The sequence below is a fragment of the Ranitomeya imitator genome, chromosome 6, assembly GCF_032444005.1.
Source record: "Ranitomeya imitator isolate aRanImi1 chromosome 6, aRanImi1.pri, whole genome shotgun sequence".
Taxonomy (NCBI): domain Eukaryota; kingdom Metazoa; phylum Chordata; class Amphibia; order Anura; family Dendrobatidae; genus Ranitomeya; species Ranitomeya imitator.
In genome coordinates, this window is record NC_091287.1 from 2,329,062 (window position 1) to 2,345,427 (window position 16,366).

The 16,366-nt window shown below is 46.6% G+C and overlaps 1 protein-coding gene across 4 annotated transcripts in view; it reads right to left on the reverse strand.

Annotated features, from left to right (window-relative positions):
* Positions 1–2,119: 2,119 nt before the first annotated feature.
* The window catches only part of SLC4A2 (solute carrier family 4 member 2), a 256,403-nt gene continuing 242,156 nt past the window's right edge, over positions 2,120–16,366 (reverse strand). For all 4 annotated transcript variants that reach the window (XM_069729044.1, XM_069729045.1, XM_069729046.1 and 1 more), the window contains one exon: positions 2,120–2,867. In XM_069729044.1, coding sequence (XP_069585145.1) covers positions 2,787–2,867 — 81 coding nt within the window. In that variant the 3' untranslated portion in view covers positions 2,120–2,786. The remainder of the gene's footprint in view (positions 2,868–16,366) is intronic.

The following is a 16,366-nucleotide window of genomic DNA, read 5'->3' on the forward strand; positions in this document are numbered from 1 at the left end:
TATAAAAAGGCATATAAAGATGTTACAATATGAGACAATTGAAAAATATGTACAAGATAATTTATAATTATAAAAAAAAACGGGATTACATGAGAAATAACACTTACATGTGTTCAGATCAGTTCAGGTAACCAGGCTAGTGGAGTTTCCATCTGTCCCAGTGCATTAGGACTCTGGATAGGAACAGCTCTTCAAGTCAGACCCACATATTCTCCAGCAGACAGACTCACTGCTGGGGTCTGGCCAAAAAACTTATAGTTGCAGCGTGACATCACAGAAAGGGCTGTCTATCCCAGACCGTCCTACCTTTTCAGTGTAACTAAATTTAACCTAAATTTGTCTAATGCCTGTAACTCCGCTACAGAACACGTCATAGTCATAACAAACCCAGCATTCATCTCGTATTAACATTGGCATTCAAATGAGATCAAATATGTCCTATTTGGGATGCATAATTACCGAGAAATCCCTACTTTTTTATCTGATGGAGTTAGAAGCTCATGTTTACAGTGGGTGACAGATCCGCCGATGGACGTTAATATGTATTCAATATTCTCGTAGCCCAAGTCGTTGGCCCAATGTCTTATCTTATATTAGAACAAAGACTCTCATGGATTTTGGAGCCATTTTTACCAGTTCCAGCTAGTGCAGTTGGGAGGGGGCGAGTAACTTTCATCGAGCCTGGAATTTATGGCCCGGGCAATAACCCCTTTCTCTACCATACATTCCGAAGCACACAGAGAAACAAATAGAGCCGGAGAGAGAAGGGGGTGTTTTAGCCCCCAGCATGAGCTGAAGGACAAAGCTACAACATCATATTATATTTCATACAATATCGTGACATGCCCCAGAACACCCCCTGCTCCTCCATGTGTTAGATACAGCAGATCTTCCCCAGAGCACCCCCCGCTCCTCCATGTGTTAGATACAGATCTGGCCCAGAACACCCCCTGCCCCTCCATGTGTTAGATACAGATCTGGCCCAGAACATCCCCCCGCTCCTCCATGTGTTAGATACAGCAGATCTTCCCCAGAGCACCCCCCGCTCCTCCATGTGTTAGATACAGCAGAGTTGCCCCAGAACACCCCCCCGCTCCTCCATGTGTTAGATACAGCAGATCTGCCACAGAACACCCCCCCCCGCACCTCCATGTGTTAGATACAGCAGAGTTGCCCCAGAACACCCCCCGCTCCTCCATGTGTTAGATACAGCAGAGTTGCCCCAGAACACCCCCCCGCTCCTCCATGTGTTAGATACAGCAGAGTTGCCCCAAAACACCCCCCGCTCCTCCATGTGTTAGATACAGCAGAGTTGCCCCAGAACACCCCCCGCTCCTCCATGTGTTAGATACAGCAGAGTTGCCCCAGAACACCCCCAGCTCCTCCATGTGTTAGATACAGCAGATCTGCCCCATAACTTCCCTGTTGTCGCCTAGTGGTGTGACCTGAGACAGCTGGATCTTTGGAGCTCTCCTGCAATCACTTGTCTCCAGTCTCATAAACCTTTCATTTCTGAATGTGCAGCTGTAGTAACAGGAAGAGACGTCTTATAGCATTTACCTCTTAACATGTTTGTCTATCTCCTATTTGTCTGATCTCCTGAGACAGTGCTCTCCTCCGCTTTCTCCTCCTCCGCTTTCTCTCCTCCGCTTTCTCTCCTCCGCTTTCTCCTCCTCCGCTTTCTCCTCCTCCGCTTTCTCTCCTCCGCTTTCTCTCCTCCGCTTTCTCTCCTCCGCTTTCTCCTCCTCCGCTTTCTCTCCTCCGCTTTCTCCTCCTCCGCTTTCTCCTCCTCCGCTTTCTCTCCTCCGCTTTCTCTCCTCCGCTTTCTCCTCCTCCGCTTTCTCCTCCTCCGCTTTCTCCTCCTCCGCTTTCTCTCCTCCGCTTTCTCTCCTCCGCTTTCTCTCCTCCGCTTTCAGTGTGGTACACACCATGATCCCAAACAGCACAGTGACTACTTTTCACCCTCCAAATAGGTGACTGACTGATCTCAACACCATGCTAATGACCTCAGTATCGCAGGTCCCTATGGTCGCAGTATTTTAAATCTCTTGTATGGGTGCAGGATATGTTCATTAGTTTGCCTGTAAATTGTGGAAGGAAAAATAACAAAGAAACCAAAACCAATTTCTAATTGTTGTCACTGATATTCAGTAGATGTACATTGACAAGTACGTCTCCAGTAACCATTGTAGGTCACTTCTGTAAATGTAAGAAAAACCAACAATTTAGTCCTTGAGTGTAACATGTATGTTGGAGGTGACACAGACGACACGACCGGGGATAATATATTGTACAGCAGTAGTTCCATAGCCGATGGCAGCTTGTCCCTCAGATCTGGACATGGTTTCCTGGGGTCAGTCGTCGTTTGCTGCCGCTCCATGATGATGCAGATCTGTGTAATATCACTGAGTGTCATCATGATGCCCCCTGTTGATATGATCACTGCCCCGTGGCGTTCTGTATTCTCACTACAGGGGTCACACATGGGGGACATAATATCCAGTGGAGAAGGCAGCTTCATTCTGCGCGGAGTCCAATTTAAGGTAACAGTGATCCAAGAGCCACCTGATAATCACATATAATGTCTACATAGACACACAGAAAGCTCCACCCCTGCAGAGATCCATCTACTGAAGAGCCCTCCCACGAGGAGCCTAGCCCCTCCCCCTCATGCTGAAATTGCTTCTATGCTTGACTGCAGAAAGTCGGAGAGTTCAAGGTGTGATTTTATGAAGAGGCAACCATGTGATGGACGACATCCACAACATCCAAGGCACAAGAAACACTTATACTGGCATCGGCATCTCATTGTATTCATCCACCCCCTCCTGCTCATCGAATATCGGCTTCACATCATCACCATCCAACTGTGGAGAGGAGAGCCAGAGACCATAATGAAGATATGGAGGACTTGTGTGTAGTAATATATGCCTAGTATTACACTGTATACTGGGACATTACACCTCACCTGTTATCTCACCTGTATTACACTATATACTGGGATATTACACCTCACCTGTATTATACTGTATACTGGGATATTACACCTCACCTGTTATCTCACCTGTATTATACTGTATACTGTGATATTACACCTCACCTGTTATCTCACCTGTATTACACTGTATACTAGGATATTAGACCTCACCTGTTATCTCACCTGTATTATACTGTATACTGTGATATTACACCTCACCTGTTATCTCACCTGTATTATACTGTAGACTGGATATTACACCTCACCTGTTATCTCACCTGTATTATACTGTATACTGGGATATTACACCTCACCTGTTATCTCACCTGTATTATACTGTATACTGGGATATTACACCTCACCTGTATTATACTGTATACTGGGATATTACACCTCACCTGTTATCTCACCTGTATTATACTGTATACTGGGATATTACACCTCACCTGTTATCTCACCTGTATTATACTCTATACTGGGATATTACACCTCACCTGTTATCTCACCTGTATTATACTGTATACTGGGATATTACACCTCACCTGTTATCTCACCTGTATTATACTGTATACTGGATATTACACCTCACCTGTTATCTCACCTGTATTATACTGTATACTGGGATATTACACCTCACCTGTTATCTCACCCGTATTATACTGTATACTGGATATTACACCTCACCTGTTATCTCACCTGTATTATACTCTATACTGGGATATTACACCTCACCTGTTATCTCACCTGTATTATACTGTATACTGGGATATTACACCTCACCTGTTATCTCACCTGTATTATACTGTATACTGGATATTACACCTCACCTGTTATCTCACCTGTATTATACTGTATACTGGGATATTACACCTCACCTGTTATCTCACCCGTATTATACTGTATACTGGATATTACACCTCACCTGTTATCTCACCTGTATGATTCTGTATACTGGGATATTACACCTCACCTGTTATCTCACCCGTATTATACTGTATACTGGGATATTACACCTCACCTGTTATCTTACCTGTATTATACTGTATACTGGGATATTACACCTCACCTGTTATCTCACCTGTATTATACTGTATACTGGGATATTACACCTCACCTGTTATCTCACCTGTATTATACTGTATACTGGGATATTACACCTCTCCTGTTATCTCACCTGTATTATACTGTCTACTGGATATTACACCTCACCTGTTATCTCACCTGTATTATACTGTATACTGGGACATTACACCTCACCTGTTAGCTCACCTGTATTACACTGTATACTGGGACATTACACCTCACCTGTTATCTCACCTGTATTATACTGTATACTGGATATTACACCTCACCTGATATCTCACCTGTATTATACTGTATACTGGGACATTACACCTCACCTGTTATCTCACCTGTATTACACTGTATACTGGGATATTACACCTCACCTATTATCTCACCTGTATTATACTGTCTACTGGATATTACACCTCACCTGTTATCTCACCTGTATTATACTGTATACTGGGACATTACACCTCACCTGTTATCTCACCTGTATTACACTGTATACTGGGACATTACACCTCACCTGTTATCTCACCTGTATTATACTGTATACTGGATATTACACCTCACCTGATATCTCACCTGTATTATACTGTATACTGGGACATTACACCTCACCTGTTATCTCACCTGTATTACACTGTATACTGGGATATTACACCTCACCTGTTATCTCACCTGTATTATACTGTATACTGGGATATTACACCTCACCTGTTATCTCACCTGTATTATACTGTATACTGGGATATTACACCTCACCAGTTATCTCACCTGTATTATACTGTATACTGGGATATTACACCTCACCTGTTATCTCACCTGTATTATACTGTATACTGGGATATTACACCTCACCAGTTATCTCACCTGTATTATACTGTATACTGGGATATTACACCTCACCTGTTATCTCACCTGTATTATACTGTATACTGGGATATTACACCTCACCTGTTATCTCACCTGTATTATACTGTATACTGGGATATTACACCTCACCTAATATCACACCTGGATTATACTATATACTGGGATATTACACCTCACCTGTTATCTCACCTGTATTATACTGTATACTGGGATATTACACCTCACCTAATATCACACCTGGATTATACTATATACTGGGATATTACACCTCACCTGTTATCTCACCTGTATTATACTGTAGACTGGATATTACACCTCACCTGTTATCTCACCTGTATTATACTGTATACTGGGACATTACACCTCACCTGTTATCTCACCTGTATTATACTGTATACTGGGATATTACACCTCACCTGTTATCTCACCTGTATTATACTGTATACTGGGATATTACACCTCACCTGTTATCTCACCTGTATTATACTGTATAATTATACTATAATATACATATTATAATGTATATGTATTATACTCTATAGCGACAGGGTCTGTTCCGCAGGACTGGCGCATAGCAAATGTGGTGCCAATATTCAAAAAGGGCTCTAAAAGTGAACCTGGAAATTATAGGCCAGTAAGTCTAACCTCTATTGTTGGTAAAATATTTGAAGGGTTTCTGAGGGATGTTATTCTGGATTATCTCAATGAGAATAACTGTGTAACTCCATATCAGCATGGGTTTATGAGAAATCGCTCCTGTCAAACCAATCTAATCAGTTTTTATGAAGAGGTAAGCTATAGACTGGACCACGGTGAGTCATTGGACGTGGTATATCTCGATTTTTCCAAAGCGTTTGATACCGTGCCGCACAAGAGGTTGGTACACAAAATGAGAATGCTTGGTCTGGGGGAACATGTGTGTAAATGGGTTAGTAACTGGCTTAGTGATAGAAAGCAGAGGGTGGTTATAAATGGTATAGTCTCTAACTGGGTCGCTGTGACCAGTGGGGTACCGCAGGGGTCAGTATTGGGACCTGTTCTCTTCAACATATTCATTAATGATCTGGTAGAAGGTTTACACAGTAAAATATCGATATTTGCAGATGATGCAAAACTATGTAAAGCAGTTAATACAAGAGAAGATAGTATTCTGCTACAGATGGATCTGGATAAGTTGGAAACTTGGGCTGAAAGGTGGCAGATGAGGTTTAACAATGATAAATGTAAGGTTATACACATGGGAAGAAGGAATCAATGTCACCATTACACACTGAATGGGAAACCACTGGGTAAATCTGACAGGGAGAAGGACTTGGGGATCCTAGTTAATGATAAACTTACCTGGAGCAGCCAGTGCCAGGCAGCAGCTGCCAAGGCAAACAGGATCATGGGGTGCATTAAAAGAGGTCTGGATACACATGATGAGAGCATTATACTGCCTCTGTACAAATCCCTAGTTAGACCGCACATGGAGTACTGTGTCCAGTTTTGGGCACCGGTGCTCAGGAAGGATATAATGGAACTAGAGAGAGTACAAAGGAGGGCAACAAAATTAATAAAGGGGATGGGAGAACTACAATACCCAGATAGATTAGCGAAATTAGGATTATTTAGTCTAGAAAAAAGACGACTGAGGGGCGATCTAATAACCATGTATAAGTATATAAGGGGACAATACAAATATCTCGCTGAGGATCTGTTTATACCAAGGAAGGTGACGGGCACAAGGGGGCATTCTTTGCGTCTGGAGGAGAGAAGGTTTTTCCACCAACATAGAAGAGGATTCTTTACTGTTAGGGCAGTGAGAATCTGGAATTGCTTGCCTGAGGAGGTGGTGATGGCGAACTCAGTCGAGGGGTTCAAGAGAGGCCTGGATGTCTTCCTGGAGCAGAACAATATTGTATCATACAATTATTAGGTTCTGTAGAAGGACGTAGATCTGGGTATTTATTATGATGGAATATAGGCTGAACTGGATGGACAAATGTCTTTTTTCGGCCTTACTAACTATGTTACTATGTTACTATGTTATGTATACTGGGATATTACACCTCACCTAATATCACACCTGGATTATACTGTTTACTGGGATATTACACCTCACCTGTTATCTCACCTGTATTATACTGTATACTGGGATATTACACCTCACCTGTTATCTCACCTGTATTATACTGTAGACTGGATATTACACCTTACCTAATATCACACCTGGATTATACTATATACTGGGATATTACACCTCACCTGTTATCTCACCTGTATTATACTGTATACTGGGATATTACACCTCACATGTTATCTCACCTGTATTATACTGTATACTGGGATATTACACCTCACCTGTTATCTCACCTGTATTATACTGTATACTGGGATATTACACCTCACCTGTTATCTCACCTGTATTATACTGTATACTGGGATATTACACCTCACCTGTTATCTCACCTGTATTATACTGTATACTGGGATATTACACCTCACCTGTTATCTCACCTGTATTATACTGTATACTGGGATATTACACCTTACCTAATATCACACCTGGATTATACTATATACTGGGATATTACACCTCACCTGTTATCTCACCTGTATTATACTGTATACTGGGATATTACACCTCACATGTTATCTCACCTGTATTATACTCTATACAGGGATATTACACCTCACCTGTTATCTCACCTGTATTATACTGTATACTGGGATATTACACCTCACCTGTTATCTCACCTGTATTATACTGTAGACTGGATATTACACCTCACCTGTTATCTCACCTGTATTATAGTGTATACTGGGATATTACACCTCACCTGTTATCTCACCTGTATTATACTGTATACTGGGATATTACACCTCACCTAATATCACACCTGGATTATACTATATACTGGGATATTACACCTCACCTGTTATCTCACCTGTATTATACTGTAGACTGGATATTATACCTCACCTGTTATCTCACCTGTATTATACTGTTTACTGGATATTACACCTCACCTGTTATCTCACCTGTATTATACTGTATACTGGGATATTACACCTCACCTGTTATCTCACCTGTATTATAGTGTATACTGGGATATTACACCTCACCTGTTATCTCACCTGTATTATACTGTATACTGGGTGTCACGATATGGTATGAAATATCATATAAGTTTAGTTGCTCGTCAGCTCATGAGGTGGGCTAAACCCCCCCTTCACTAGCTGACTCTACTTGTTTCTCTCTGGGCTAAGGACTGTATGCTAGAAGGGGGTTTTATTGCTCTGGGGTCGTAAATTCCAGGCTCAGAGGAAAGTCCCTCACCCCTCCCACATTCTCTAGTTCAAACTGGAAAAGTGGCTCCAAGATTCAGGAAAGATTCTTTGTTTAGTTTTTGTTAGATATTAGGCAAACGATTTAAGCTAGGAACATGAAAATATATATTCGTAGTCTCACTCGGTGTATCTACACATCCCATGAATCTCGGGTTTCTAACTCCATCTGGTAAAGAAGTAGGGTTTTCTCTGTAAATATGTATCCCAGATAGGACATATTTGATCTCATTAGAATGCTCACGTTAATCCGAGATGAATTATGGGTTTGGTATGACTCTGTCATGTTTTGTAGTGAAGTTATAGAAATTAGAGAGAATAGTTTAAAGTTTAGGCAGAATGTAGAGAGAGGAGGGTCTGGATAAGCCAGCCTATCTGTGATGTCACAGCCTTAATGTTTTAAGTGTCTGGCAGGCTCTGAGGAGTCACTTTTTGCTGATTTCTCCTTCTGGACTGCTTTGTCCTATTGTCCTGGAAGAGCTGGTACATCCCATGGACTGGGATGTATGGAAACTGCACTAGCCTGGTTGCTTGTCATGCTTTAAACATGTAAGTGTTGCTTTTCTCATTTATTCCCTTTATGTTATAATTACCCATGTACATATTTGCAATTGTCTCATTTATAACCTCTTTATAAACTATTTTTGATAAAGCATTGCCTAATTATTTTTAATGGGATATACTATTATATATTAGTTCGTTCTCCTGCTCTAAACTTACCCTGTCTTCTGAAGTGAAATACGCTACTGTTACTGTTGTGTTGGGTTAGCTTCGGACCCGTTTAATCGAAGCTGGTGGCAGTGATACCGATAGTGTGCAGACTTTTGGGTTATGTGGTAGCGGCTGCGGCTTTAATAATTATTGTTCCTGCCTGAGTGGGAGTAGTTATCGCGTCGCTGCAGCGTGCCCAATAGCCAGTACATAGCAGGCAGCCTTTCTGGCGACTAATTACCCAGGGTGCAGTACCTAATCTGACCTGAGAGTAAGGGGGCGCCAGAGAGCTGCAAGTGTTAAGAGGAACTGTAAGCGGGATATACATAAATCCCTGCAGTTCGTGGTATATAGAAAAGCAGTGGGATACCTAGAATAAGCCCCTGCTGTAAACTAAGAGGTCAATAGCCTTGTGTGTGGTTTTTCATCACATTGTTAGCAGTGGAGGGATAACTAAGATAAGCCCCCCTGCACATGTGATAGCCGTCGGTTGGCCTAAAGTCACCCTGATCCGTGACGTAGGGGTGACGGTCACGGTGTGAATCCTGACCCAGTGGTGACAGCGGTCGGGGGGAATCGTGACAATTGGTGGCAAGGCGGTGGGATATCTTAGAGCATTAGTGATTTGGTTTGAGTAATCATTCCTCTCACTAAAAACTTGCAGAAAGTTCTTGCGAGGACTCTGCGCAAATAAGTTTGGAGAACGAACTCAGTGCTTTTTAGTTGTGAGACAATTGTGTACTGGTAATTATCCCCTCCCTTTCTCTTCGTTTTTCTATCCTATCTTTTATTTGGCAACCATGGTTGGGCTGGGAGAAACCTTTTATGAGCAGCAGACCAGAGACACCCTTGTTGCCTTATGCAAGACACAGCACATTGACTTTGCAAGCAAAAACAAAGCCCAACTGGTCGCAGATCTGGTGCAATGGGAAGCCGCTCGAGACCAATCTCAGAGCTCAGAGGCCGCAGAAGCCAGCACCAGCGAACATGGTGCTGCAGCAGAGGTCCAACCACTGAATGCTGGCCCTGTTAGCAATCCGGGCGAATTGGACCCCCACCTGCAGGCGGCCTTGAAAGAATTCCCCATTGACGACCATGAGAGACGTCTGCAGCTGATCCAGCAATACCAGGAGCGAGCCGAGAGAGAGGCCCGAGCTGAGAGAGAGGCCCAGCGAGCCGAGCGGCAAGCTGAGCGGGAGTACCAGCTGCAGTTAGCCCGACTGCAAATGCAGGGGTTGTCTCAGACCAACCGTGAGCCTAGCAGCGCTCAGACACCGAAGCCCCGGCCTGATCACTTTCCTGTTATGGAGAAGGACGGAGATTTGGACACTTTTCTGCGGGCCTTTGAGAAAGCCTGCAGGCAGTACCAGCTGCCTACAGATGAATGGGCCCGATACCTGACACCAGGGCTGAAAGGTAAAGCTCTGGAGGCGTTTGCTGCCCTCCCTCAAGAACAAGATGGTGACTATGAGGCCATCAAGCAGGCCCTGATAGCCAAGTACCAGCTTACACCCGAGGTGTACCGTAGAAAGTTCCGGACCCTCCAACGTGGCCCACACGACAGTTACAGTGATGTGGTGCATGGACTGGGGACCCACTTTGACCAGTGGACCCAAGGACTGTCAGTGACCACCTTTGCACAGCTGCGAGACCTGATGATCAAAGACCAGTTTTTTCATCTTTGCCCAGCTGAGGTGCGACAGTTCGTGATGGACAGAGAACCCAAAGACGTGACGAAAGCAGCGCAGATTGCCGATGCCTATGAGGCCAACCGTAGATCGGAAGCGCGGAAGCCAGTCACCACCAGCTGGAGAGGGGGTAAGCCTGCAACCAACGCCAGTGCCCCTGCCAGCCAGCACACCCGAGGTCCTGGCCCTGTGGCCAACAGCACCAGACCTACCACCGAACCTCGCACGTGTCACACCTGCAAGCGGCCTGGGCATATCAGTACCTTCTGTCCAGACAGGCCGAAGAACCCCCCAGCCAAGGCCCCAGGGCCTAATGCAGCAGTTCTTTTTGTGGGTGGTGTGGTTGGGAGGGTGTGTGACAACGTACAGCCCGTCACTGTGGGAGGCCATGTTGCTACAGGCCTCAAGGACACCGGGGCTGAACGAACCCTCATCCGACCCGAACTGGCGGCCCCTGAAGAAATCATTCCGGGGAAAACCCTAACTGTCACTGGGATTGGGGGCATCAGCTGTCCCTTACCAATGGCCCGGGTTTTTATTGATTGGGGTGCTGGGAGCGGGGTGAAGGAAGTGGGGCTGTCTGATAATTTGCCCACTGATGTTTTGTTGGGGACTGATTTGGGGAGGATGTATGCATACTACGTTCCTGACACCCCTCCCCAATCTACTAATGAGGGTAAAGTTAACCCTGATGATGATGATGATGGGAAATCGCATGTGTTACCTGACCATGCTTTATCTTGTGTTGATGCATCTACTAATGATTTTTTCCCTAGGATTGATGGTGAAAATGTTGTACCTGTGCCAGCTGAACCTGATAATGATTTTTCTGTGAAGGTTAATGTGTCCATAGGTACAGGTGTGCCCAGCCACGTCGCTCTGCGGAGTGAGACGGCTGAGGAACCCCTAACAGGGGCAAGTGTCGGTGCTACAGGAAATGGGGAGATGCATGGGAACCGTGAGGAAGGTGACGCCATGAAAGTGACCAGTGCCACCGAGGAAGGTAACTGGCCCATAAGTAGCACAGCCCCTGGAGTGTTGGGGGTGGATGGGGAGGTAGAGCCCATAGCAGCGCCGGCTGATGGGCCTGTAGAAATCCCCGGGGAGACAGCCTACGTAGCTGCTGTCACCCGCAGTCAGAGTGCCCGGAACGCAGATAACTGTCTGCCTTCCGGACCCTCCTCAGTCATCACTGTGACTGAACCAGAGGTGGACCCAGAGCAGGTCCAAGAGGGTTCCCGTGGGGAAGGGACCCTGACGTCGCTTTTGGCTTCCCCTAGCCAGGAGTTTCAGGCCGCTCTGCACACAGATGCGAGCCTAGAGAGTTTGAGACAACTCGCCGAGACGCCCACCTCCGTGACTGATAAGGAGAGGGTGTTCTGGGAACAAGGAAGGTTATACCGGGAGACAGTACCCGGAGAATCACAAAAGGAGTGGTTGAGGGAAAGACAGCTGGTCGTCCCGCAGCAATTCCGGGGTGAGTTGTTGCGGATTGCCCATGAGATCCCGCTAGCTGGACACTTGGGGATCAGCAAAACTAAGGCCCGGCTGTCTCAACACTTCTATTGGCCTAAGATGGGGACAGATGTGTCAAACTACTGCCGCTCCTGTGTCACCTGTCAAAGAGTGGGGAAGGCAGGGCCTGCTCTTAAGGCTCCCCTGATCCCTTTGCCAGTGATAGAAGAGCCTTTCCAGAGGATCGCGGTGGACATTGTGGGCCCGCTGGCCGTCCCCAGCAGCTCTGGAAAGCAATACATCCTTACTGTGGTAGACTATGCTACCCGGTACCCAGAGGCAGTAGCTCTGTCGTCAACTAGGGCAGATAAGGTGGCGGATGCCCTGTTGGCCATCTTTTCACGTGTAGGATTTCCCAGGGAAATGCTTACTGATCAAGGGACCCAATTTATGTCTCGCCTAATGGAGGCTCTCTGTAAGAAAATGCAGGTGAAGCACCTGGTATCGAGTGCGTACCACCCACAGACCAATGGCTTGTGTGAACGCTTCAATGGTACCCTCAAACAGATGCTACGCATGCTGGTTGAGACTCAAGGGCGCGACTGGGAGCGGTACCTCCCACACCTGCTGTTCGCTTACCGAGAGGTTCCGCAGGCCTCGACGGGGTTCTCCCCCTTCGAGCTCCTGTACGGCAGGCGAGTTCGGGGACCCCTTGGGTTGGTAAGAGAATCCTGGGAAGAGGAGCCGAACCCTTCTGAAGTGTCCATAGTGGAGTATGTCATGCGCTTCCGTGACAAGATGCAGACCTTGACGCAGTTGGTGCATGACAACATGACGCAGGCTCAGGCTGACCAGAAGCACTGGTACGACCAGAACGCCCGGGAGCGGACCTACCACGTGGGCCAAAAGGTGTGGGTGCTGGTCCCCGTACCAACGGATAAGCTTCAGGCAGCCTGGGAGGGCCCGTACGTCGTCCACCAACAGCTCAACCCGGTCACGTACGTGGTCACGCTTGACCACGCTCGGGGTAGGCGAAAGGCCTTTCACGTCAACATGATGAAGGCTCATCACGAACGTGAACCTTTCGTCCTACCGGTCTGCAGCTTGCCCGAAGACGGTGAGGAAGACACCCTCCTGGACTTGCTGGCCCAAGCCAAGGCCAATGGGTCCATCGAGGATGTGGAGGTAAGCGCCTCGTTAACTGAACCCCAGCGGGTGCAGTTGCAAACCACACTGGAACCCTTCCGGGTCGTATTCTCCAACCGACCTGGGAGGACTGAGTTAGCCGTCCACGAGGTGGACACCGGGAATCACGCCCCACTACGGCGGACACCCTATCGAATCTCTGACCAGGTGCAGCAGACTATGCGCCAAGAGATCGATGAGATGTTACAGCTGGGGGTGATTCGACGGTCAAAGAGCGCGTGGGCATCGCCTGTAGTTCTCGTGCCAAAGAAGGACCGGACCACACGGTTCTGCGTGGACTACAGGGGGCTCAACGCCATCACAGCCTCGGATGCGCACCCAATGCCGCGCATCGAGGAGCTGCTTGAGAAGTTAGCTGGCGCAAAATACCTGACAATAATGGATTTGAGTAGAGGATACTGGCAGATTCCCCTGAGCCCCGAGGCGCAGGAGAAGTCCGCCTTTATCACACCCTTTGGACTGTACGAGTCCACGGTCATGCCCTTCGGCATGAAGAATGCCCCTGCCACTTTCCAGCGGATGGTCAACCGCCTGCTTCAGGGACTGGAGACGTACGCCGTGGCGTACTTGGATGACATTGCCATCTTCAGTCCCTCCTGGAAGGAACACCTGCAGCATCTCGAGGAGGTGCTCAGGCGGATTCACCAAGCAGGACTGACTATCAAGCCGGGGAAGTGTCAGATGGGCAAGAGGGAGGTTCACTACCTAGGACACCGGGTAGGCGGGAACACCCTGAAGCCAGAGCCTGACAAAGTGGGAGTGATCGTGAACTGGCCCACTCCCGTGACCAAGAAACAGGTGATGTCCTTCTTGGGCACTGCAGGGTACTATAGGCGCTTCGTAAAGCACTATAGTAGCCTGGCAAAACCTTTGACGGACCTCACCAGGAAGAAGCTACCTCACATTGTCAACTGGACAGATGGCTGTGAGGGGGCCTTCCAGGCGTTGAAAACTGCACTGTGCAACGCCCCTGTGTTGAAAGCAGTCGACAGCAGTCGACCGTTCTTGGTGCAGACCGACGCCAGCGAGTTTGGCCTTGGTGCTGTACTCAGCCAGGTTGACTCGGAGGACCAAGAGCACCCCGTGTTATACCTGAGCCGGAAACTTTTGCCGAGGGAAGTGGCCTACTCCACCATCGAGAAGGAGTGCCTGGCCATAGTCTGGGCCCTGCAGCGCTTGCAGCCCTACTTGTACGGTCACACCTTCACTGTGGTGACCGACCACAACCCTCTGCGCTGGCTAAATGCTATGTGTGGAACCAACGGCAGGTTGCTACGCTGGAGCCTTGCCCTTCAGCAGTTTGACTTCACCATTGAACATAAAACGGGCAAAGAGCATGGGAATGCAGATGGACTCTCCCGCCAGGGTGAACCTACTGAGGTGCCCATGGAGGCATACCGTGGGGTACTGCCTCCCTAGCGCACACCAAAAGGGGGAGGTGTCACGATATGGTATGAAATATCATATAAGTTTAGTTGCTCGTCAGCTCATGAGGTGGGCTAAACCCCCCCTTCACTAGCTGACTCTACTTGTTTCTCTCTGGGCTACGGACTGTATGCTAGAAGGGGGTTTTATTGCTCTGGGGTCGTAAATTCCAGGCTCAGAGGAAAGTCCCTCACCCCTCCCACATTCTCTAGTTCAAACTGGAAAAGTGGCTCCAAGATTCAGGAAAGATTCTTTGTTTAGTTTTTGTTAGATATTAGGCAAACGATTTAAGCTAGGAACATGAAAATATATATTCGTAGTCTCACTCGGTGTATCTACACATCCCATGAATCTCGGGTTTCTAACTCCATCTGGTAAAGAAGTAGGGTTTTCTCTGTAAATATGTATCCCAGATAGGACATATTTGATCTCATTAGAATGCTCACGTTAATCCGAGATGAATTATGGGTTTGGTATGACTCTGTCATGTTTTGTAGTGAAGTTATAGAAATTAGAGAGAATAGTTTAAAGTTTAGGCAGAATGTAGAGAGAGGAGGGTCTGGATAAGCCAGCCTTTCTGTGATGTCACAGCCTTAATGTTTTAAGTGTCTGGCAGGCTCTGAGGAGTCACTTTTTGCTGATTTCTCCTTCTGGACTGCTTTGTCCTATTGTCCTGGAAGAGCTGGTACATCCCATGGACTGGGATGTATGGAAACTGCACTAGCCTGGTTGCTTGTCATGCTTTAAACATGTAAGTGTTGCTTTTCTCATTTATTCCCTTTATGTTATAATTACCCATGTACATATTTGCAATTGTCTCATTTATAACCTCTTTATAAACTATTTTTGATAAAGCATTGCCTAATTATTTTTAATGGGATATACTATTATATATTAGTTCGTTCTCCTGCTCTAAACTTACCCTGTCTTCTGAAGTGAAATACGCTACTGTTACTGTTGTGTTGGGTTAGCTTCGGACCCGTTTAATCGAAGCTGGTGGCAGTGATACCGATAGTGTGCAGACTTTTGGGTTATGTGGTAGCGGCTGCGGCTTTAATAATTATTGTTCCTGCCTGAGTGGGAGTAGTTATCGCGTCGCTGCAGCGTGCCCAATAGCCAGTACATAGCAGGCAGCCTTTCTGGCGACTAATTACCCAGGGTGCAGTACCTAATCTGACCTGAGAGTAAGGGGGCGCCAGAGAGCTGCAAGTGTTAAGAGGAACTGTAAGCGGGATATACATAAATCCCTGCAGTTCGTGGTATATAGAAAAGCAGTGGGATACCTAGAATAAGCCCCTGCTGTAAACTAAGAGGTCAATAGCCTTGTGTGTGGTTTTTCATCACATTGTTAGCAGTGGAGGGATAACTAAGATAAGCCCCCCTGCACATGTGATAGCCGTCGGTTGGCCTAAAGTCACCCTGATCCGTGACGTAGGGGTGACGGTCACGGTGTGAATCCTGACCCAGTGGTGACAGCGGTCGGGGGGAATCGTGACACTGGGATATTACACCTCACCTAATATCACACCTGGATTATACTATATACTGGGATATTACACCTCACCTGTTATCTCACCTGTATTATACTCTATACTGGGATATTACACCTCACCTGTTATCTCACCTGTATTAT